The 23,003-nt window shown below is 43.2% G+C and overlaps 1 protein-coding gene across 2 annotated transcripts in view; it reads right to left on the reverse strand.

The window, feature by feature from the left end:
- The window catches only part of CCDC162P (coiled-coil domain containing 162, pseudogene), a 195,329-nt gene that overhangs the window by 34,084 nt on the left and 138,242 nt on the right, over positions 1–23,003 (reverse strand). For both annotated transcript variants that reach the window (XM_060419505.1, XM_012182637.5), the window contains 6 exons: positions 21,729–21,882; positions 19,939–20,034; positions 18,728–18,883; positions 14,378–14,607; positions 13,323–13,461; positions 12,037–12,157 (listed from right to left, as the gene is read on the reverse strand). In XM_060419505.1, the coding sequence (XP_060275488.1) occupies positions 12,037–12,157; positions 13,323–13,461; positions 14,378–14,607; positions 18,728–18,883; positions 19,939–20,034; positions 21,729–21,882 (896 nt within the window). The remainder of the gene's footprint in view (positions 1–12,036; positions 12,158–13,322; positions 13,462–14,377; positions 14,608–18,727; positions 18,884–19,938; positions 20,035–21,728; positions 21,883–23,003) is intronic.

Raw genomic sequence — 23,003 nt, forward strand, 5'->3', positions numbered from 1 at the left:
GCAGGCTACAGTCCATGTGGTTGCAAAGAGCTGGATATGACTAACTTTCACTTCACTTGATTGTTAATTTCTTACTGTGTTTAACTTATAAATTGAACTTTATCATAGGTATGTGTGTATATAAAAAATATACACTATGTTTACTATAGTATACTATGTTTACTATAGTATACAATGTATTGGAGCAGGCAATGGCAACCCACTCCTGTATTCTTGCCTGGAGAATGCTATGGACAGAGAGGAGCCTGGTGGGCTACAGTCCATGAGGTCACAGAGAGTCGGGCATGACTGAAGCAACTGAGTATACATACGTGTGTGTATGTCTAGGGTTTGGTACCATCCCCAGTTTCAGGCATCCTCTAGGGGTGTTCGAACATGTTCTCCACAGAAAAGGGGGGACTACTATATGCCCAAAACAGTGCTTAAAATATATAGCCTAGAAAATAGCAGGTGCTTAGGAAATAGGTTGGAGAAGGAAATGGCAACCCACTCTAGTGTTCTTGCCTGGAGAATCCCAGGGACAAGGGAGCCTGGTGGGCTGCCGTCTATGGGGTCGCACAGAGTCAGACACGACTGAAGTGACTTAGCAGTAGCAGGAAATCGATATTGAATAAAAGGATGAATTAGTATATGTATAAAAAGCACTGAAAGGATACATTAAAAACTGAAAAAGATGATTATGTAGCGGTGGCAATGAACCTTCTAAATATATGTTTTGTGTCATTTTGAGTTTTGAACCAAGTGAATGCATTATCTGTTAAAAAAAATAAAATCAAGTTAAATATATGACAGTGCTGCAACAGTGAAGTATGTCAACACTCTAACTTCCATGTGGGAGAGCAAAGGTACCTATGCACAGCAATTATGCTGGATGGGGCCTATTTCCTGGTGCATGGTGCCAGGAGAGTCATTTTTTTAAAAAATTAAGGTATAATTAACCTACAACATTGTGTTAGTTCCAGGTTCAAATAGGGATTCAATATTTCTATAGATCATAAAATGATCACCACCATAAGTCTAGTTACTGTCACCATACACACTTATTACAATATTATGAACTGTATTCCCTATGCTGTATATTTCATCCCTGTGACTCATTTATTTTTGCAACTGGAAGCTTGTACCTCTTAAGTTCCCTCACCTATTCTCTCCTCTTCTCACTCCAGGGGAGTCTTGAAACTAAGAGAGACCTATGGCGTCAGAGGTAGGAGCCAAGCCCCGTTCCTCCACTCCCTTTTCTGTTGGGGGTGGGACTGGCCCTCAGCAAGTGCACCCACAGGGCCTCTCCCTGCCTCCGGCTATTTCTAATTTTAGATGGGATTTCCTACTCATACTTCCATTTTTCTGACAGGAGACTCAGTACACACAAGAGAAAGCATCCAGCAAAATCCTCCCAGAAATGTGATATGACAGAGTAGGAGCCTCTGGACCTTACATTTACTGTTATTTATTGGGGGTCCTGGTTTTCAAAATGGGATTCCACATTTCTTCTACAATTGGCTACTTTCCATCATAAACAAATAAATCTGATTTTGTTTTCTTTAGGATAATGAAAGTAAATAAGACATATTGCCACTCTCCTAATATAGATGAAGTAGGAAATCCAAAAGAATTAATGTTGTGACTAGAAGTTCATGCTTCTAAGCAGTTTAAGACTCTCACAAATCTAAACTTTGATAGGGCAGAGCTCATGTATGCTTCAGAAATTCTCAGATAAGTGTGTATAGGGTTTTTCTTCCAGAGTACTCTCCTGGCAGGTCACTGGCTCACAGATAAGCCTGGCGAGTGGCTACACACTTCTAGTTTGGAGACCTTCCCCTGCCAAATTCCTACAAAGCTGGTTTGGGGTTTAGCTATGGGCTTAGCTGAGGGAGCAACCCCATGTCCAAGGACTGGCAGCTGTGCAGGCACAGGAGGGCCGAGAGGAGCTACTGCACGTTCAAGGTCAGGAGGGGCGACTTGTCCAAGATAAGGAGCAGTGGCTGCACTTTGCTGGAACAGCTGTGAAGAGATACCCCACGTCCAAGGTAAGAGAAACCCAAGTAAGATGGAAGGTGTTGTGAGAGAGCATCAGAGGGCAGACACACTGAAAACATAATCACAGAAAACTAGCTAATCTGATCACACAGACCACAGCCTTGTCTAACTCAATGAAACTAAGGCGTGTCCTGTGGGGCCACCCAAAACGGATGGGTCATGGTGGAGAGGTCTGACAGAATGTGGTCCACTGGAGAAGGGAATGGCAAACCATTTCAGTATTCTTGCCTTGAGAACCCCATGAATAGTATGAAAAGACAAAATGATAGGATACTGAAAGAGGAACTCCCCAGCTCGGTAAGTGCCCGATATGCTACTGGAGATAAGTGGAGAAATAACACCACAAAGAATGAAGGGATGGAGCCTAAGCAAAAATAATACCCAGTTGTGGATGTGACTGGTGATGGAAGCAAGATCTGATGCTGTAAAGAGCAATATTGCATCAATTCAGTTTAGTTCAGTTCAGTCGCTCAGTCGTGTCCAACTCTTTGCGACCCCATGAATCGCAGCACGCCAGGCCTCCCTGGAGTTCACTCAGACTCACATCCATCGAGTCCGTGATGCCATCCAGCCATCTCATCCTCGGTCGTCCCCTTCTCCTCCTGCCCCCAATCCCTCCCAGCATCAGACTCCTTTCCAATGAGTCAACTCTTTGCATGAGGTGGCCAAAGTACTGGAGTTTCAGTGTTAGCATCATTCCTTCCAAAGAAATCCCAGGGCTGATCTTCAGAATGGACTGGTTGGATCTCCTTGCAGTCCAAGGGACTCTCAAGAGTCTTCTCCAACACCACGGTTCAAAAGCATCAATTCTTCGGCGCTCAGCCTTCTTCACAGTCCAACTCTCACATCCATACATGACCACAGGAAAAACCATAGCCTTGACTAGACGGACCTTAGTCGGCAAAGTAACGTGTCTGCTTTTGAATATACTATCTAGGTGGGTCATACTTTTCTTCTAAGGAGTAAGCGTCTTTTAATCTCATGGCTGCAATCACCATCTACAGTGATTTTGGAGCCCCCCAAAATAAAGTCTGACACTGTTTCCACTGTTTCCCCATCTATTTCCCATGAAGTGATAGGACCAGATGCCATGATCTTAGTTTTCTGAATGTTGAGCTTTAACCCAACTTTTTCCCTCTCCTCTTTCACTTTCATCAAGAGGCTTTTTAGCTCCTCTTCACTTTCTGCCATAAGGGTGGTGTCATCTGCATATCTGACGTTATTGATATTTCTCCCGGCAATCTTGATTCCAGCTTGTGTTTCTTCCAGTCAAGCGTCTCTCATGATGTACTCTGCATAGAAGTTAAATAAGCAGGGTGACAATATACAGCCTTGACCTTTTCCTTTTCCTATTTGGAACCAGTCTGTTGTTCCATGTCCAGTTCTAACTGTTGCTTCCTGACCTGCATACAGATTTCTCAGGAGGCAGGTTAGGTGGTCTGGTATTCCCATCTCTTTCAGAATTTTCCACAGTTTATTGTGATCCACACAGTCAAAGGTTTTAGGAACCTGGAATGTTAGGTCCATGAATCAAGGCAAATTGGAAGTGGTCAAACAGGAGATGGCAAGAGTGAATGTCGACATTCTAGGAATCAGTAAACTAAAATGGACTGGAATGGGTGAATTTAACTCAGAGGACCATTATATCTACTACTGTGGGCAGGAATCCCTTAGAAGAAATGGAGCAGCCATCATGGTATACAAAAGAGTCCGAAATGCAGTACTTCGATGTAATCTCAAAAATGACAGAATGATCTCTGTTTGTTTCCAAGGCAAACCATTCAATATCACAGTAATCCAAGCCTATGCCCCAACCAGTAACGCTAAAGAAGCTGAAGTTGAACGGTTCTATGAAGACCTACAAGACCTTTTAGAACTAACACCCAAAAAAGATGTCCTTTTCATTATAGGGGACTGGAATGCAAAAGTAGGAAGTCAGGAAACACCTGGAGTAACAGGCAAATTTGACCTTGGAGTACGGAATAAAGCAGGGCAAAGGCTAACAGAGTTTTGCCAAGAGAACGCACTGGTCATAGCAAACACCCTCTTCCAACAACACAAGAGAAGACTCTACACATGGACATCACCAGAAGGTCAATACTGAAATCAGATTGATCACATTCTTCGCAGCCGAAGATGGAGAAGCTCTATACAGTCAGCAGAAACAAGACCGGGAGCTGACTGTGGCTCAGATCATGAACTCCTTATTGCCAAATTCAGACTTCAGTTGAAGAAAGTAGGGAAAACCACTAGACCATTCAGGTATGACCTAAATCAAATCCCTTATGATTACACAGTGGAAGTGAGTAATAGATTTAAGGGACTAGATCTGATAGACAGAGTGGCTGATGAACTATGGACGGAGGTTTGTGACACTGTACAGGAGACAGGGATCAAGATCATCCCCATGGAAAAGAAATGCAAAAAGCAAAATGGCTGTCTGAGGAGGTCTTACAAATAGCTGTGAAAAGAAGAGAAGTGAAAAACAAAGGAGAAAAGGAAAGATATTCCCATTTGAATGCAGAGTTCCAAAGAATAGCAAGGAGAGATAAGAAAGCCTTCCTCAGCAATCAATGCAAAGAAATAGAGGAAAACACCAGAATGGGAATGACTAGAGATCGCTTCAAGAAAATTAGAGATACCAAGGGAACATTTCATGCAAAGATGGGCTCGATAAAGGACAAAAATGGTATGGACCTAACAGAAGCAGAAGATATTAAGAAGAGGTGGCAAGAATACACAGAAGAACTGTACAAAAATGATCTTCATGACCCAGATAATCACGATGGTGTGATCACTCACCTAGAGCCAGACATCCTGGAATGCAAAGTCAAGTGGGCCTTAGGAAGCATCACTATGAACAAAGCTAGTGGAGCTATTGGAATTCCAGTTGAACTATTTCAAATCCCGAAAAAGGATGCTGTGAAAGTGCTGCACTCAATATGCCAGCAAATTTGGAAATCTCAGCAGTGGCCACAGGACCAGAAAAGGTCAGTTTTCATTCCAATCCCAAAGAAAGGCAATGCCAAAGAATGCTCAAACTACCACAAAATTGCACTCATCTCACACGCTAGAAAAGTAATGCTCAAAATTCTCTAAGCCAGGCTTCAGCAATACGTTAACCGTGAACTTCCAGATGTTCAAGCTGATTTTAGAAAAGGCAGAGGAACCAGAGATCAAATTGCCAACATCCACTGGATCACTGAAAAAGCAAGAGATTTCCAGAAAAGCATCTATTTCTGTTCTACTGACTATGCCAAAGCCTTTGAGTGTGTGGATCACAATAAACTGTGGAGAATTCTGAAAGAGATGGGAATACAGACCACCTGACCTGCCTCTTGAGAAACCTATATGCAGGTCAGGAAGCAACAGTTAGAACTGGACATGGAACAACAGACTGGTTCCAAATAGGAAAAGGAGTATGTCAAGGCTGTATGTTGTTACCGTGCTTATTTAACTTCTATGCAGAGTACATCATGAGAAACACTGGGCTGGAAGAAGCACAAGCTGGAATCAAGATTGCCGGGAGAAATATCAGTCACCTCAGATATGCAGATGACACCACCCTTATGGCAGAAAGTGAGGAGGAACTAAAAAGCCTCTTCATGAGAGTGAAAGAGGAGCGAAAAAGTTGGGTTAAAGCTCAACATTCAGAAAACTAAGATCATGGCATCCGGTCCCATCGCTTCATGGGAAATAGATGGGGAAACAGTGGAAACAGACTGTATTTTGGGAGGCTCCAAAATCACTGCAGATGGTGATTGCAGCCATGAAATTAAAAGACGCTTACTCCAAGGAAAGTATGACCAACCTAGATAGTATATTCAAAAGCAGATACATTACTTTCCTGACTAAGGTCCGTCTAGTCAAGGCTATGGTTTTTCCAGTGGTCATGTATGGATGTGAGAGTTGGACTGTGAAGAAAGCTGAGCACTGAAGAATTGATGCTTTTGAACCGTGGTATTGGAGAAGACTTTTGAGAGTCCCTTGGACTGCAAGGAGATCCAACCAGTCCATTCTAAAGGAGATCAGCCCTGGGATTTCTTTTGGAAGGAATGATGCTAAAGCTGAAACTCCAGTACTTTGGCCACCTCATGCAAAGAGTTGACTCATTGGAAAAGACTGTGATGCTGGGAGGGATTGGGGGCAGGAGGAGAAGGGGACGACAGAGGATGAGATGGTTGGATGGCATCACTGCCTCAATGGACATGAGTTTGGGCAAACTCTGGGAGTTGGTGATGAACAGGGAGGCCTGGAGTGCTGCAATTCATGGGGTCGCAAAGAGTTGGACACGACTGAGCGACTGAACTGAACTGTATATCTGAGGGGGAAACATTCCATTTATTAAAGGTTTGAAAAATCTTTCCAGCATGCTTCTTCCTCCTGAGTTCAGGTTCCGGCATGCATCTACATCTGTGTGCAGGAGTCAGGGGAAGTCAGGGTGAGTAGAATTCATCCAAGAGATGCACTTCCTGGCCAGGTGGTGTCCGTGGTCTCCATATGTGTTTTATTTTTGGTGTGTGTGTGGTATGGCTTCTCTAAGAAGAAAGGTGGACGTGGGAGGGAGATAGCATACTGGGGGTTCAGTTAGGGCTTTTTCTTCCCTTTCACTCTGTCTCAGGTCATCTGACTGACGGAAACTTTGACTTCCTGGTGGCAAAACCACTTCCCCTCTCTTCTCTGAGCACCCCACCTGCCCCACCCCCATATGGCCCCCTTCCTCTAGGAAGGGCACCTTGATTTGGCAGCACTTCACTTCTCTAATCCCTGGAGAAGGAAATGGCAACCCACTCCAGTATTCTTGCCTGGAGAATCCCTTGCACAGAGAAGCCTGATGGGCTACAGTCTAAGGGGTCGCAAAGAGCCAGGCATGACTAAGCACACAGTACAGCACTTCTCTAACGCCACCACAGACTCACTGTGCCTGAGCAGCCCCTGGCTCCTACGCCAACGCAGAACTGAAGGCACACAAGCGCCAACAATCACGGTTGTCTTCTTGACCAGTAGGGTGGTGGTGGTGGGGAGCAGGTAGGTTGAAAGCCTTATTGCTTCAAGCATATGTGTGAATTCTGTGCTCCTTTGCGTCTCAAAATGCTGCCCAGAACACTAGTTCTTTGAGTTGACGAAAGATATTCCCAAGGTTCTGGGTCATATAAATTCAAAGAACATTTCATGCTCTCTCTGAAGATTCACAATACACAGTAGGACAGTAAAGGCTCTGAGAAGGTCTGGAGTAAGGGGACCTTTCTAACATTATTTACTCTCAGTTTCCCAAACACTTTTAAAAAGCTAATAAAACCCTTACCTGCTTCCCTAACCCCTGCAAGTAGAAATCCTCCTGTCCAAGGCAATCAAGAGTAAGAGTTGGCTGGTCAATCATAAAAAGTCTGTTAAACTAGAGAATGCTTTAAAAATGACATGCACTATCTAAAATTTTTTAAATTAAAAATTCACAAATATACAAACATTTGTCAGTCTTCTAACACAGACTCTAGGCTTTTTCTTTGTATGCACCCACTCACTGGAATTCTGTACCATAAATCATAATACAAGTGTGTGGTCTACAATTGTGTGTGTGTGTGTTTTGCTTTCTTTTTATGGAGATAAATTTTAAAGACCATGAAACAACCCAAATGCCTGATGCTTTGTTTTTTTAAAGAAGTTTTAGGTTCACAGAATAACTGGACAGTTCAGAGTTCCCACAAATCCCCTGCATCCTCACATAAAACACACAGCCTCCCTAACTATCAACATCCCATACCGATGGGTACACTTGCTACAACTGATGAATCTACATTGATACATCATTGTCATCCAAAGTCCACAGTGTACATTATGGTTCGCTCTTGTGAAACTATGGATTTGACAGATGTATAATAGCAGGTAGCCACTATTGTAGTGTCATACAGAATAGTTTCATGGCCCTAAGAATCCTCTGTGCTGTGTTTATTCCTTCTTCTCTCCTCTCTCAACTGCTATTGACCACTGACTTTGTACTGGCTCCATAATTTTGTCTCTTCTTGAATGTCTCATGGTTGGAATCACACAATATGTAGTCTTTTCAAGTTGACTTCTTTCACTTAATAATATGCATTTAAGTTTTCTTCATGTCTTTTCATGATTTGATAACTCATTTCTTTTTACTGTTTAGTAATATTCCATTGACTAGACATACCACAATTTATTTCAATTGAGTTTTTATAGAACAGATCTTTCTTTTTATACTATTTCATTACTTTACATAATAATTAAATTACTCAAACACAATGACAAGTAAAACTGGCACAAACAGGTTTGGAGCAAACAATGATCAGTGATGCTAGGTAAACATATGCAACCCAAAGGCTGTAATTAGTGAGCACCTTGCTGGCTTGTATTACCAAGAAAGATTCAGGTAATCCCTGAGTCTGTGGTTGGGAGAACTACTGCATTAACATGTTGAGGAGTTAGTACTCTAGGGCACACTGCTGGGGAAATGCTGACTCGGCCCATGTTCTCCCAGATGTTTTGATTGTGCTTCTTTCAAGAAAAGCACTTTTGTTGACTCACCTTTAACATATGTCTGTTTATGTATTCATAACTATATCCAGTACTATCACTGGCTAATATTGCAAAACATGCTGTACATAGGGTGAGATTCACCAACAGTGAGAGTGAATCTCAATCCACACTCCCAATAGTTTCTTTGACTTAACAAAAAATTTTGTCTGACTTCTTCAATGTGATTAGTTTATCTTTTTAAACCTCATAATGTGATTGAAGATAAGCATGTACTAGGATTAAAACTGTCAACTCTATTATTTCTTATTATTCTCTTGAGGACTGCCTCCCCATGGTCATGTTAGGACACCTTACTATAGAGTGTAACATGGATTTCTTATGTACAGACTTAATCTATTTAGAAATTCTAGTATTTTCTTTCCCCATCCCTGGGCTATATGTCTCTACTCTGGAGACTGCTGGTCTTATAACTGCTCCGAGAAATTGAGAAAGTCAATTAAAAGTTACTTCAATGCCAAAACGTCAAAGATGGGGGATGCAGAGCCTCTTTGAATCAGTGGAGCCTATCTCTCTGTTAAGCAAGCCCTGAGGCTGAGCGAGGATGCCTGGGGCTGCTTTTGATTGCTCTCAGGGGGAGCACAGACTACCAAGAACTAGGTATGGCTGTGACATTTTCAGATGCTCTCAGACAAACTGGAAGCTCATTCAGAAGCTTATAAAAAGATTAAGTTCCACGACAAGGTGTGAAGGAGGGAAGTAAACAGGAGAAATATTCAAGCCTGTGATGGTCCCTGTTCTCAATACTCTCCATTTCCAGCTCCCTCTGGAGAAACCCCTAGCCCCAAGCTAACCTTGACCACAAAGCGTGATCACTGCATGAAGAAGCAGGCCCTGTTGGAAGCCCCAACTCACTATGGCTGCTTCCTACTGCTGAGATGAGCAATAGGTGAGTGAGATTTCCAAGGTTTTACCATCCTCCTCTTCTGTGAGACCCAGCCCACAGAGGTCTCAGGAAGATGAAGTCGAAGAATATAAAAGCACCCCTGGTACACAGTGGGGACTCCCTCACTTGTACTGGGGGACACTCAGCAGAGGAGGAGACCCAGGCCTTCACACCAAAGCAAGCTGAACAAACCCCAAACCAGCAATAACAAAACACTCTCACTACTGCTGTTTATTTTTAAAATCTTATGAGTACAGAATCTGAACAAAACTTTAGAATTGGCCAGTATATTCTAGCCAGAGTTTGGTAATATCAACCTTACCACCATTAAAGATAACTCTACCCCTCCCCTTTGCCTGACTCCCACAAGCTCCTTACTGAAGGCCCTTTCGAAGCACAGCTGATGAGCGCCCTGCACAAGGCAACACACAGCACAGCCGCAAAGCAAAGACACTTCCTCCCCCGGACCCCCACCTGGCCACCTCATAAGAACCACGGCCATAATCATGCAGATGGCTGCACCTGCTGTATGCTTGCGGATTTTCTCCAAGAACTCAGAAGGAAGCTGCCTAGATGTAGCAAACAGCAAAAACAACAGAGGCTTTGTGTCTTGTTAAATGCTCTGTAACTGGAGCTCAATCACACTGGGCTCTCTGGCTCTCAGAGATACTCAGTTAGTGGGCTTCCCCTCTTGCTGCACAGTTCCTCAAAGTCCTGCTTGCAGAATCCAGTTACTTGAAGCACTGATGAAACCACAGTGTTTTAGTGAGGACAGAGGTTATTAATTAACATTACAATGTCTGTGGACCTTGTCTCAAAAGGAAACCGTAATTAGTTTTGTCAGTCAGACAGTTCTCCTTAGCTCAAAGACCAGGGATTTTCCCATAGAATTAGTAGGAGTTAGGAACAGGCACTGTAGTTCAGAGAGGACCAGTCACACAATCTATGGTGCCCCATGAAAAATAAAAATTCAGGCTTGTTCCAAACACAGGAAAAAAGTGTTTAGCACCATTAAGGTACTAAAATATAAAGTATTTTTCTTTCTTCTGCGGTCTCTCTCTTGACCTGTCATGGTGTTTTTGTTTTAATGTTGAACTCTCGGGCTTGGGGATGCTGGCAGGGCAAATGCAACCTTCATAGCCATCAGGGCCCCTGCCCCGTGATCGGGGCATGAATACACATGGTCTACCAGCTACTGGACCGAGGCTTCATGCCCTAGCGAGGGGCAAAGAAGTTAAGCCAGGTATCTCTTCTTCCCACTGGCCCATTGCTCCTATCCACCATGGATGGGCAACCCCAAGGGTACTGCATCCTCTGCCCTGGGATATTCTAGGTACCCAGGGATGGGCAGGCAAGCTCACTTTCACTAAGTCGCTCATCAAACACACCACAGTGCTGTCAGTATGGAGTCCCTGAGATGCTGCCAGGCACACATGCCCCACACATGCCCTCACATGCTCAGGCCCCCACTGCTGTGGGGAGTGGCAGCAACTGCTGGATGGGGATGGTGAGGGGGAGGTTAGTGATGCCTGGGGTGGCAGAGAGCAGAGGATTGGCCAGAGAACTCCTCCTGGCAAGGTGGGGAGGCAGCAGGAGGTGGGACTGTGAGCCCAGGCACCAAGCCTTTGGTGCCTATTCCATTGGTTCACTGGACACCACTGACAGAATACAAATTCTAGGTTGAAATAAAGCATGTCAAGATGGCACCAATAGAGCGTTAAACCCCATGTGCCCCTGTGGGAGTCCTATGAGAATGCACAGGTCACTTGCCCAAGAAGTCCTCCTGACTTTGGACCTCAGATGAAAGGAAACAATTTTGATTGCCTTCCCACCCCAAGTATGTGTATTTCTAAGACAGATATACATATATATATATATATATATATATATATATATATATATATATATATATATATAAGAAAAAGCTTCATGTATTTCCTCCATTTCAACTTTATTCTTTATTTCAGTTAGGAGTTAATCAGAAGAGACTGAAGTTTACAGATGTTCTCTATTTAAAAGCCTGCTAAGTGATATTCTTTAAAACATGAAAAGTACTCCTTTCTGAGCACAGGTAACTATATTCAATATTTAGTAACAAACTACAGTGGAAAACAATCTGATAAAGAATATACGTAACTGAATCACCAGATACAGACACAACATTGCAAATCAACTATATTTCAATAAAAAATTTTTAAAAGTACTTATTTGAACTCCCCTGGTGGCCCAGGGGTGAAGAATCTGCCTGCCAATGCAGGAGACAAGGGTTTGATGCCTCATCCAAGAAGATCCCACACACTGTGGAGCCACTGAGCCTGTGAGCCACAACCACTGAGCTCTCACTCTGGAGCCTACAAGCCGAGACCACTAGAACTCCCGCAGCAATGAAAACCCAGGGAAGCCAAAAATAATGTAAATAAATAACTTTTAGATACTATTTTCTAGGCATTGCAGTGTTTTTGTTTTTCCATGAATGTGGATAGATACATGGATTGCTTTTATAATTACAAAAAATAATTAAAATGTTATTTTCTAAAGTAATAAACATACTTTACCTGTAGGGAGAGTATGCTGCTCCTTGGACTTTTCTGATACAACCAGCGTTATCTCTCTGTTAACTTTCCTTAATACCTCCTGGATCATATGAATTTCAAGATTTTCCAGAAGTTTCTGAAGCTAGAATAAGCAGTTTGAGAGTCACTCTTCACTATTAGTTTATACTTCAGGCTCCTAAATTCTTATATAAGGGCCTTGGGCTGGGTCCTGTCCTTTAGCTACTCTCTACTGAGGAAGAAGAAAGGTTTCTTTTTTTGAGGTTCCCAAGTGGGGTAGAGGCATCTTTTTGGAGACAAATGTCTCTTCTTCCTGGCTCATATCTCAATTGATAAAATACAACTCTTTTTCACCAGGTTCTGCTAAATTGCAAAGTGCTCAGTGTCTGAAGTGACTTCTTATGTTTTGGAGTCTCTAAATACGGCCAGGAATTTCATGACCTGTTTTATAAAAAGCGTGAAGGTCTGAAACTCAATTTAGATATCAAGGAGGATTTCACAAGAAGATATTAATCCATACACGACCAAGAGAAAACTCTGTTCCAATACCCATGAGCCCTTACTCTACCCTTTATGCTTGCAAAGCCCATGTTTCTCCCTGTCAGAGAACCCCTGGTGCTAGAGAGGAAACAGAGTTCAAAAGGGTAAGCAATGGTCATGAGACTGGGGTGTGTATGGAGAAGGGACAGTGCTGAGTTCTCCTGGATGCTTAATGGCCATGTATCTCTGTACTTACACCCACGCAGCTAGAGTCTTTGTTCCCTGTTACAATAAGCACAGCCAGGGACAGCCTGTGTCCCAGGACCAAAGGGAACAAACACTTGGAAAAACAACCCCTCCACACACCATCAACACACACCAAACAGACGAGTACATAAATTGTGTTGTCTTATTCTCAGAAAAACAATCGCAGAAGCTATTTTAAATATTCTATTTCTGTGAGCGTGTGTTGGGGTGAGATGATACTTGTGTGCTGAACTTTATGTTTAAGATGCTAGTGGTTATGTTTTCTGTTGTCTTTTTTGTGGTGGTGCACTTTAATTTGAGGAAAATAAGAATATGAAAACCTAGAATTACAGAACTGAGACACTAAGGTTAGCTATTTGCTTAATCAAGGCCCCACATACCTTTAAACACTTAAGCTTCCTTAGAGTCTGTTCAACAATTTACAAACCCTCAATTTACACTTAACTTCTAGAAGAAAAACACCACTTGGGTATAGCCGTAGGTTTACATGCTAATGCCATAAAGCAGATTTTCAAGCCAAGTTCAAAATAGCTTCTACATACCTGTTGAGTTTTTATTTCGATTTCTGAAGCTCCTTTTGGGGGAAGAATAGACTGACTAGTTATTAAAATTTCTTCAAATTCATCTTCCTTCCCCATCCGCCTAGCTATAGCTTTCATGCTGGGGTAGAGAATATCAGCTCTATTAAAGAAGAGCAACAGAAATTAGCAAACAAACATTTTTTTTCTCTTTTAGATTTTCTGACAATTCTTTTCACTCATGTTCTGTTTCCTGTCATCATGCGTAAACCTCCCAACTTGTCATAGATACTCACATCGACATCTAAATTCACCATAGTTGCCACTCCCTTAGTCAATATTAAATCCCAAGGCCTTTTCTCATTGGCACATTTAATTTCTTTCTTCTTTAAAATATTGACATGTCTTCTCATTCTCTATTTACCAGGAAAGCTGACTATCATAACTCATAAGATAGACAATTTGGATTAGGCCACCAAAGTGGGGGTTAGGGTCCTCAGTGCGGTCTAGCATGCCAGGTGGGTGCTTAGTGAATGCTTGTTTGGTAACAGACACATGGCAGAGGCCACCTGCCTTTCCTGCCAGCTAAGGCATCCCAGCCAGCTCTTGAAGCTGAAAAAACAACATGGGCCACAGACTGAACTGCACCATACTGTACCCCGGCTGTGACACTGAAGCTCTCAGAGAGTCATTAGACATAAGTCCAACGTGGCAGAGACTGGGGAGGAGATCACAGCCGCGGCACTCCCTACTCAATACTCGCTGGGATCCTACGAGCTAAAATGCTTAGAGTCAGTATTGAAGGGACACTTCAGAAGCACGTTTCCAGGCCCAGAACTCTGGGTAAATGATGTAAAGTGTTACTCAGTGGAATCCAGTGCTACGCCTGCAGTCTACTGAACTCAGCCTTTCCTGGAAAGCACTGCTGATGGACAGACACACTGCCCAGTTTCCTTGGCAATCAGTGGGCTAGGTATACCAGATTCAAGGACCAAATGTCACCCTCAGAGCAAGGGCAATAATCTGCCAGACCCCAGGTTCCACTCCTCCACATGAATTTCCCCCTGAGCAACACTTACCCATAGAGCTCCGAGAACTGTTTGTGGAGAGAGGGAGAGTTGATGTCCTGGACTTGGAGCTTGAGTCGGCCCCAGTGCTCCTTTAGCACTTCCAGTTGCTTCCACAGCACCAGAAATGATCTCAGCAAAGCAAGGGACATCACTGCATCACATGGGCCCCCTAGCAGCTGGGAGGCCTTTGGGCTGCTTTGGAACTGACTTCTGAGTCCTGGCACTCTGGACAAATCTGGCTGAAAGCATTACAGAGATTCTTCCTCATTCATCATAGACTGCTACAAGATAACCTACATGCAGCTCATGCACAGTGAAGTCTTGGGAGAATGACTCTTCACCCCAGGAGGAATGGCTTACAGGCCAATAGCACATGTAGAACTTAGGGAGGATAAACATCCTTCCTGAACACAGGTAGTATTCAGAAAGGAGAGAAATGTCTCCATTTTAAATTTCTGCTTGAGTCATGAACCACTGACTTTTAAAACTCTTTTACTTGGCTGCTAACATTTTTATCTGCCTTTGAAAAACTGAGCCTTTCATGTTTCAGTTCAGTTCAGTCGCTCAGTCGTGTCCGACTCTTTGAGACCCCACGAATCGCAGCATGCCAGGCCTCCCTGTCCATCACCATCTCCCGGAGTTCACTCAGACTCACGTCCATCGAGTCCATGATGCCATCCAGCCATCTCATCCTCGGTCCCCTTCTCCTGCCCCCAATCCCTCCCAGCATCAGAGTCTTTTCCAATGAGTCAACTTTCATGTTTAGCCTCTGCGTTTTGAAAAGCACTCTTCAACACACTCAAGATTTAACAGCCCATCATGGTAGAGCTATATTATAACCTTAAATTGAAGATTTTATCCATTTTATGGGTAAGGAAATGGAAACTTGGGTTTATCTTATCTCCTATTCCTCCGTCCGTCCTCTAAAATTTAGGCAGAGAATATGTCACTTGATTTGAATTTATCTTTCAATAGGCAATTTTACTTTAAAATCATGATTTGTTCATTCATTTATTGGTATTTCCTTAAACGAGTGTTGGTTGAGGGGCTGCTGTAAGCCTTGGAGGATGAGGAGGGAACAAGGTTTTCAGGCCTCTGATCTCCTTTCCATCAGTGATACGAAGGCCAGGGCTACCCAGAGAATGACAGACAGAATAGGGACCTGTATCTCACCCATGGCCTGAAGACAATATCTCAGTTATAGGGAAAGGAGCTTTCCTTTGCAGACTCAGATCAGAGGACATTCAGGTAACAGCACCTTGGAGACTCAAGCTTCCTGGCCATGAACAGGAAGAACCACCACCAGGGTGTAACTGGACCCTAGATCAGTGCTATTAACATTTGGGGTGGGGTGGTGGTGAGGCTGCCAGAAAGAGTTGGTCAGAAGAAGAACTAACAGGCATGTCCCAGAAGAGAGTGAACTCCTGCCAATATCTGGCAAGCCCTCCACCTAGTAGTCTACCTCCTCAACAATCAGCTAATGCATGCACTTCTGGATTTATTTCATCCTCAGAATCTTATGCAAATGAAATCTCACTCAGTGACCCAAGATATCCAATAGACCAAGCCCAAGCACTGTGACAAGGAGGGGGCAGCCTACAGGCCACATAGTTGGACCCCTCTACTCAAAAAGCCCCAAGCTCCTGCCACTATTTTAAAAGCCCTGAGCTGGAACTTCCTTGGTGCTCCAGGGTTAAGAAACTGGCTTGCAGTACAGGGAATGCTGGTTCTATCCCTGGTCAGGGAACTAAGATACCATGTGCTATGGAGCAGCAAAGCCTGCATGCCACAACTAGAGTCTGTGTGCTGCAATGAAAGATCTCACACGACACAGCAAAGATCACATGGACCAACGCAGCCAAATAAGTAAATATTCAAAAAAATAAAATAAAGGCCCTGAGCTAATCCATCCCCTTTACTTGGGACTCTTAGAGATGGAAGTCTAAAAGGTCACAGAACTGGTGACACAGCTGGGACAGGAAACCTAGAGTCCTAGGTCATAGGCAGCATAAATTTCAGTGCTGCCCATTGTCTATGAACGTGGAAATGCTATTAAACAGAACCAATCATAAAATAAAACTAATTAAAATAAACAATAATTTTAAAGCAAACGTACCTATTAAGAAAAGTCACCTCTTCCTAAACTTTGCAGAATGGGTGAAGGGATAGGAGACAGGATAAAGAACAAGGCAGAGGCAGCTACGAGGTCAGGGAAAGATGATAACCCATCAGAAACAGGGCCAAAAGAGGGAAAATAGAAGGACCAAAGAGCCTAGCACGCTTCTTGGCCTTGGTATTACTTGGTCTATACCCAGCTTTGTAAATGTTCCTTCTAGGAGAAGCACTGACTCCTGATATGGATTCAGATGGCACATCTAAACACACTTCCTTTTCCACTAATTGGCCTGATATGTACTTGTGACTCAGTTTTAGCCAGTAAGAGACAAGAAAATTCTATTGGAAGTTGTCTGGAAAAGATTTCCCTCCTTGAAAAAAAGACAAAGCCCCTTAAGGGGAAAGCTTTTTCACTCCTATCTTCACCTTACAAGGATGAGGGAGACATTCTGCTGACACCCAGGATGGCCCAGGTGCTTCCACCAATGTGAACTGGCTCCTTCTAGACTTGACAGTGGAAACAAAATCAAATCCAAAATCACTGCAGATGGTGACTGCAGCCATGAAATTAAAAGATGCTTATTCCTTGGAAGGAAAGTTATGACCAACCTAGACAGCATATTCAAAAGCGAGACATTACTTTGCCAACAAAGGTCTGTCTAGTCCAGGCTATGGTTTTTCCAGTGGTCATGTATGGATGTGAGAGTTGGGACTGTAAAGAAAGCCGAGCACCAAATTGATGCTTTTGAACTGTGGTGTTGGAGAAGACTCTTGAGAGTCCCTTGGACTGCAAGGAGATCCAACCAGTCCAGCCTAAAGGAGATCAGTTCTGGGTGTTCACTGGAAGGACTGATGCTGAGGCTGAAACTCCAATACTTTGGCCACCTCATGAGAAGAGCTGACTCACTGGAAAAGACCCTGATGCTGGGAGGGACTAGGGGCAGGAGGAGAAGGGGAAGACAGAGGATGAGATGGCTGGATGGCATCACCGACTCGATGCACATGAGTTTGGGTGAACTCCGGGAGTTGGTGATGGACAGGGAAGCCTGGTGTGCTGCAATTCATGGGGTTGCAAAGAGTCGGGCACGACTGAGTGACTGAACTGAACTGAACTGAAAATCAGAAAAAAGAATGCTTAGGTTGAATAAAATGCTGCAATTTATGATATTAATACATTTTTCTTTATATTAACACAATTATAAGCTATAACTCTTCACGTTTTTTAATGGAGAAATGAGCCCTCAAAGGCAAAAGTGGTAGAGTCATGGAAATCAAAATGCAGCCCTGGCAGTGGTAGAAGTGGGCCAGAACCCAGTAAATAACATTTTCAGGATTAGCAGAGGTAGGGGAGTTGACAGAGAAGTCTGAGAAGGCCTGGCCCATGACATCAGAGGAAGTCTGGTGAGAGCTGTGCTTTAGAAGCTAAGGGCAGACAGGCTTCAAGAAGGACACACTGTTTCAAATGCTGCTAAGGCGTCAGGTTGGAAGGGGACTGAAACATATCTATGGGATTCAGTGGCAAGGTCCATGGTGCTCTTGATGAGAGCAGTCTCAGTGATGAGATGAGAAAGAAGGCAGAGGGCAGTTTTTAAGGAGTGAATGGAAGGTAAGGACATGGAAATGGCTGGTGAAGAGTCTGGCTCTGAAAAGGGGGCTCTTTAAATGGGGCGGTGGCTAGTTTACCCTTTGTCCACATAAGTTATCTGTCTGGTTCCAGATATATGCAGAATTGTTTCAAGCTATAATACTAGGGGGACTATAGGCTCCTGGTACCTTATAGCTTCAGAGGGACAAGTCTGGAGAAGGGAGTACTTGCCTAGGAGTCCATGAGCTAGCTGAGTGATGAAAACAGGAGCCAGGCTGGAGCTGTTCACCTGGAGCCTCTATCATACCCTTCCAACTCCAGTCCTAAATGTGTGACTCGCAAGGAAAAACAGCCAGTTGGAGTATTTGTTCAAACTGGTTTCAAAGGACCACCCCCCGACCTCAATGTCTGTTGTACTTCTAAAATTAAAAGAAACTGATATACCATTGATCATAGGATTTACTGTGAAAGAAAGCACTTTGGAGAGGGTCTGACTGGCTACTGCTGCTTCACTGCTGCTCCCGTGTGGCACTAGCACAGTCCTGGGACACTGGGAGAGGCTATGGGACAGATGAAGCTCTCTAGTCCATCTCCCAAATAGAAAGGTCCTTCATACAACACACCACTGGTCAAGTATGTAGACTGTTCACCAAGAATACCTGTGTATTTTTGTCTGGTGTGGCCTGCTGTTCTGGGAGACCCTCCGTGATCACAGGATAGTTACTCAGAAGAACATCTTCCATTAGCAGTTGCATGCCTGCCAGCTCTCCATGAGCCACCTTGAGGTCAGGGCCACTCAGCCCACAGAGGCATAGCTAAAAACAAAAAGGAACAAAACCAAACCAAAACACCCATTTTGAACACTTCTATGTATCCTTTACATGTGGTCCTGGGGGGAGAAAACTAGGAGTAGTTGTGTTTACAAGCCCCATGCTCTCAATTATTTAAAAAATCCATAAAAATCAGAGTAACATTTTTAGTTCAAAATCTGCCTTGAACATATTAGACATTTGGCTCTGTATGGAAGCCCAAGTTCCCCAAATGTTATGGTGGTGTCTGTATATGGTTGTATGAATAGTGTGATACACGTATGAACAGGGAAAACACAGGAGAAAAACCAATATGATTTGTTACCATACCCCAAAGTGGGGGACTCTGATTATTATTTTTAAACTATTTTTACTATTTTACTTTAAAAAAAAACTTTACTTTTGGAAAATTCTGAGCATATGCAAAGGAACAGTTTGCATATATAAATATATGCAAACAGAACAGTTCTTATCACTCAGTCCCCAAAACCACCAACCTCTGCCCAGTTCTACCCCATCCTCATCACTCCCCACCTCCTCATTATTTTGAAGCAAATGTATCATTGATTTTCATGTTGTTGATAATACTTTTAAAAGTATTTTCTATTTTAATACAATAAGACTTGCTTGAACAATCAGAGGGAAACAAACATTTGAAAGAAATTCTCCTTCTGAGTTCTGCTTAAGGAGTTCTCTTCCTACCACTGTAGGTGGGTCACGAGTCACACATCTCTGAACTGCCAGTCTGGGAGTTACTCTAAGAGGCCCAGAGAGTGACCAGAAATGGATGACTACTCCCCGAGATCATTATTAGCCGGAGAATTTCAGCTGATTCAAGTGTGATTCTAGCTGCAAACATGATTTTCTCCTGCCGTAAGAACACATGATTCACCCTGCAGCACTGGATTTATAGCTTCATAATCAAACACCTTGCTTATCTCATATTAATAAATTATTCACCACTGGCTAGAGTATGAAGGATTGGACCTACGGATGCAGTGACATCTGCTTTGCAGTCTGTATTCAGTTCTCTCTGTGACAAGCAGGAAGAACTATCTTACCTGCATGTGATATTCTAGGGTATCTGGGCTGCTACTTGTAACTGGAAATAGTCCTCCATCTTCCAGAAATGCTCTCCAAGGGAACAGCACAAATGCCTAAAAGAATCAAATAATAAATATAATAATGGTACATAATAATGTCCACAAGTAATAGGCATTTGTATATGAACAAGATGTCTTCATCTGTACACTAAAACATTATGGGATTACTTCTCTATTATATAGAAGTAGTTCTTGATGAATAGTCTCTGATGATGCAGAGGAGAGAGTAATAATTTTGTTTTTTAAACTGATTTTTCAGAAAGTAACTAAACATATAAGGGTACTTAAAGTTTCAGTGTAAATAGTCAGCACTAGTGTTTGGAAGTCCCAGAATAGTATAAAACCAATGATACATATTTATAATCAACAAAAGTAAACTTACTCAATTTTTTTCAGTATTACAAACCTTAAATATTTGTCCTTTATCACCACTGTGCTCCAATCCTAGGCAACAACTCAAAACGAATGCTATGACATTACACATGGGTCTCTATCTTTTCCACATCACTGTCCAACAGCCAAGGCATTCCTACTCCATGGGGCATGACCTGCAGCCCAGGATAGAGTGGGCCTGTCCATCTGATTCCATTCTACAGTTTCAGACCTGGTACTGGCTTCAGACAATTCTCAAAGCTGGAGTTGATGCAGGTGGCAGGCAGCCAGGACACCTGCAACTACTTAATGCCAAGCAATGCCCAAAGGCGGCAGCAGCAGGCCCAGCAGTCACAATCCAACCCTGTCTTCAGGTCTTCATGAGGGTCAAGGCTTGGGCCAAGGGTCACTGTCTTATAGCCAGGGAAAGTAAAAGTGTGAGACTGACATGGGGTTGATGCTGGCATTACCTGCCTTAGCTTTGTAACATAAAAACATTAAGCTGGAGGTTTTGGAGTCAAAAGATATGGGCTTGTGAGGTGATTTTAAAGATAGGTCCACAGGGATTTCCCTGGAGGTCCAGTGGTTAAGACTCTGAGTTTCTACTGTAGGGGGCGTGGGTTTGATCCCTGGTTAGAGGACTAAGATCCTGAACGCCATGTAACATGGCAAAAAAAAAAAAAAGTGTCCACAAAATTTTTGATTCTGTTTCCACTAAGAGTTGGAGCACCTTGACCTTGACCACAGCCTCATGAGAGATTGTGAGCTGGAACTACCCAGCTAAACTGCACCCAGACTCATGAACCTCAGAAACTGTATGAGATAATGAATGTCTATTGTGTTAATATGCTGTATTTGGGGGTAATTTGCTCTGAAGCCATAAAAAGCTAATACAGTTTGTGACCTAGTGTTGCCAGGACTGCATAGCAGTCTGATCTCTGGCCTTCCTGACCTTAAACTCTTTAGTTGTAGCAGGTGGGTAATAGAGTTGGTGCCTAGGAGCAATAATAGTTGCCAGGATTACATTTGATAACACATATTGTTATTGGGCTGTTCAAAACTCAGCTGCTGACCTAATTTATGTATCAAAATTGCTATCATTATTATTTATTACATGAAAGAGATCAGGTGTTGGTTTTGCTACCAGCTGTGAGCAGATAAGCTGTTATCCCAATTAGCCTGTTAAGCGGTTTGGAGACAGAGCTCCTGACTAGAAATGACAGCAAGCCACAGGGGCCCTCTCTACTGTATGAGTGAAGGGGAGCTTACCAAGGCCAATGGGTATTTCGGCATGAAGAGCCTCCTACGCACAATGCACACTTTATCACAAAATGTGCTCTTAACACATCTCAGAACAAAAATAGCTCTCAACTCACCTGGAGGCTCTGCGGATCCAGCGGTTGTGGTAGGCTGAGCTGGGAAGCAAAAATGCTCTTCATTGGAGAGTTGCTCAGTGATGGCAACCCATGGTACATGCCGTCTGTGACAGACTGGTAGGCAGAAGCATTTCCAGCTGCCAAAAATGTTCGTCTACCAAAACAGGAAAGCAATCTCATTAAAAGCAGTTACTCAAGTTTCTAAAGCTCAAAACTCTCTTCAAGGCTATTTGTAGCAAGATAATATTTTGAGATGTCAACAGGTTTCTTCTTCTTCGGCAACATCATCCCTCATTTATTTTTCTTTACCACCGCCCTTCACTCTCACAATTCATAGCTCTCAAGGGAAAGACAGTTATCCTCTAGACCAGTGCTGTCTAACAGGGTAAGTTGAGGGGATCCAAAAGGTCCCCAGGACAAAAGGGATCTTTTGCCTAAATCTTCCATAGACTTGGATCAAGTCATGCATAAACAGACATCAAAAAAGAGATTAGCAATGATTGAGGGAGATGTTATCCCTGATGGGAGTGAGGCAGTCTCTCAGAGATTAGCAGATAATCAAGGGTTGAGGAAAGACCTGCGGAGTGCCTAAGATCCCACAAGGCAGTGTCCAAGTGGGGTGCTGAGCAGCAGGCCAACCAGAAGAGATCTGGGGTTGAATAGAGATGGGTGAGGTACCACTCCTCATCAACTGCTAGGATGACCTATAAGCACCCCAGAACTTAGATCACCTCTGAGAAGCATAAAGGAGGAGAAGGTGTGGTATAAGGCCTAAGACCCATTATTAGTGCTGCCTTGACATCTGGTAAAACTGGGAGGGCCTTGAATGACCTAACTACAAGTTTCCCTCCCTATGGAGGGAAGGTCCCCTAGTCAAACATAGGGACCTATGTTTATTTACTTTCCTTATCATAGGGACCAAGTATAATTCCTGCTTATCCATCCACAAGCAGTGGTTTCCAGTTCCCTGCCAGACCACAAAATTATTCCAATGAACCAAGCACATCCTCCTATGTGCCTTCAATAGGCACCACATCCTCTTGACACTCAAAGCCTGCCTCTCAAGCCCCTAGCTGTTCACTCTGTTCACAAGTACAAATCTTCTGTGGCCTTACGTGGCATGCAATGTTCTGTTCCCCTTGGCCATGAGTATATGTAACTAGTAAACTGCTGTGAATTTCATTTGTCCAGTATTTAAAGTTATATGTTTGGTCATCCCAATAACCTTGGAGCAGAATCCTTCCCTCACCAACAAGGTGAAAAGGAGGCATTTAA

This window comes from Ovis aries, chromosome 8 (genome assembly GCF_016772045.2).
Source record: "Ovis aries strain OAR_USU_Benz2616 breed Rambouillet chromosome 8, ARS-UI_Ramb_v3.0, whole genome shotgun sequence".
NCBI classification, from domain to species: domain Eukaryota; kingdom Metazoa; phylum Chordata; class Mammalia; order Artiodactyla; family Bovidae; genus Ovis; species Ovis aries.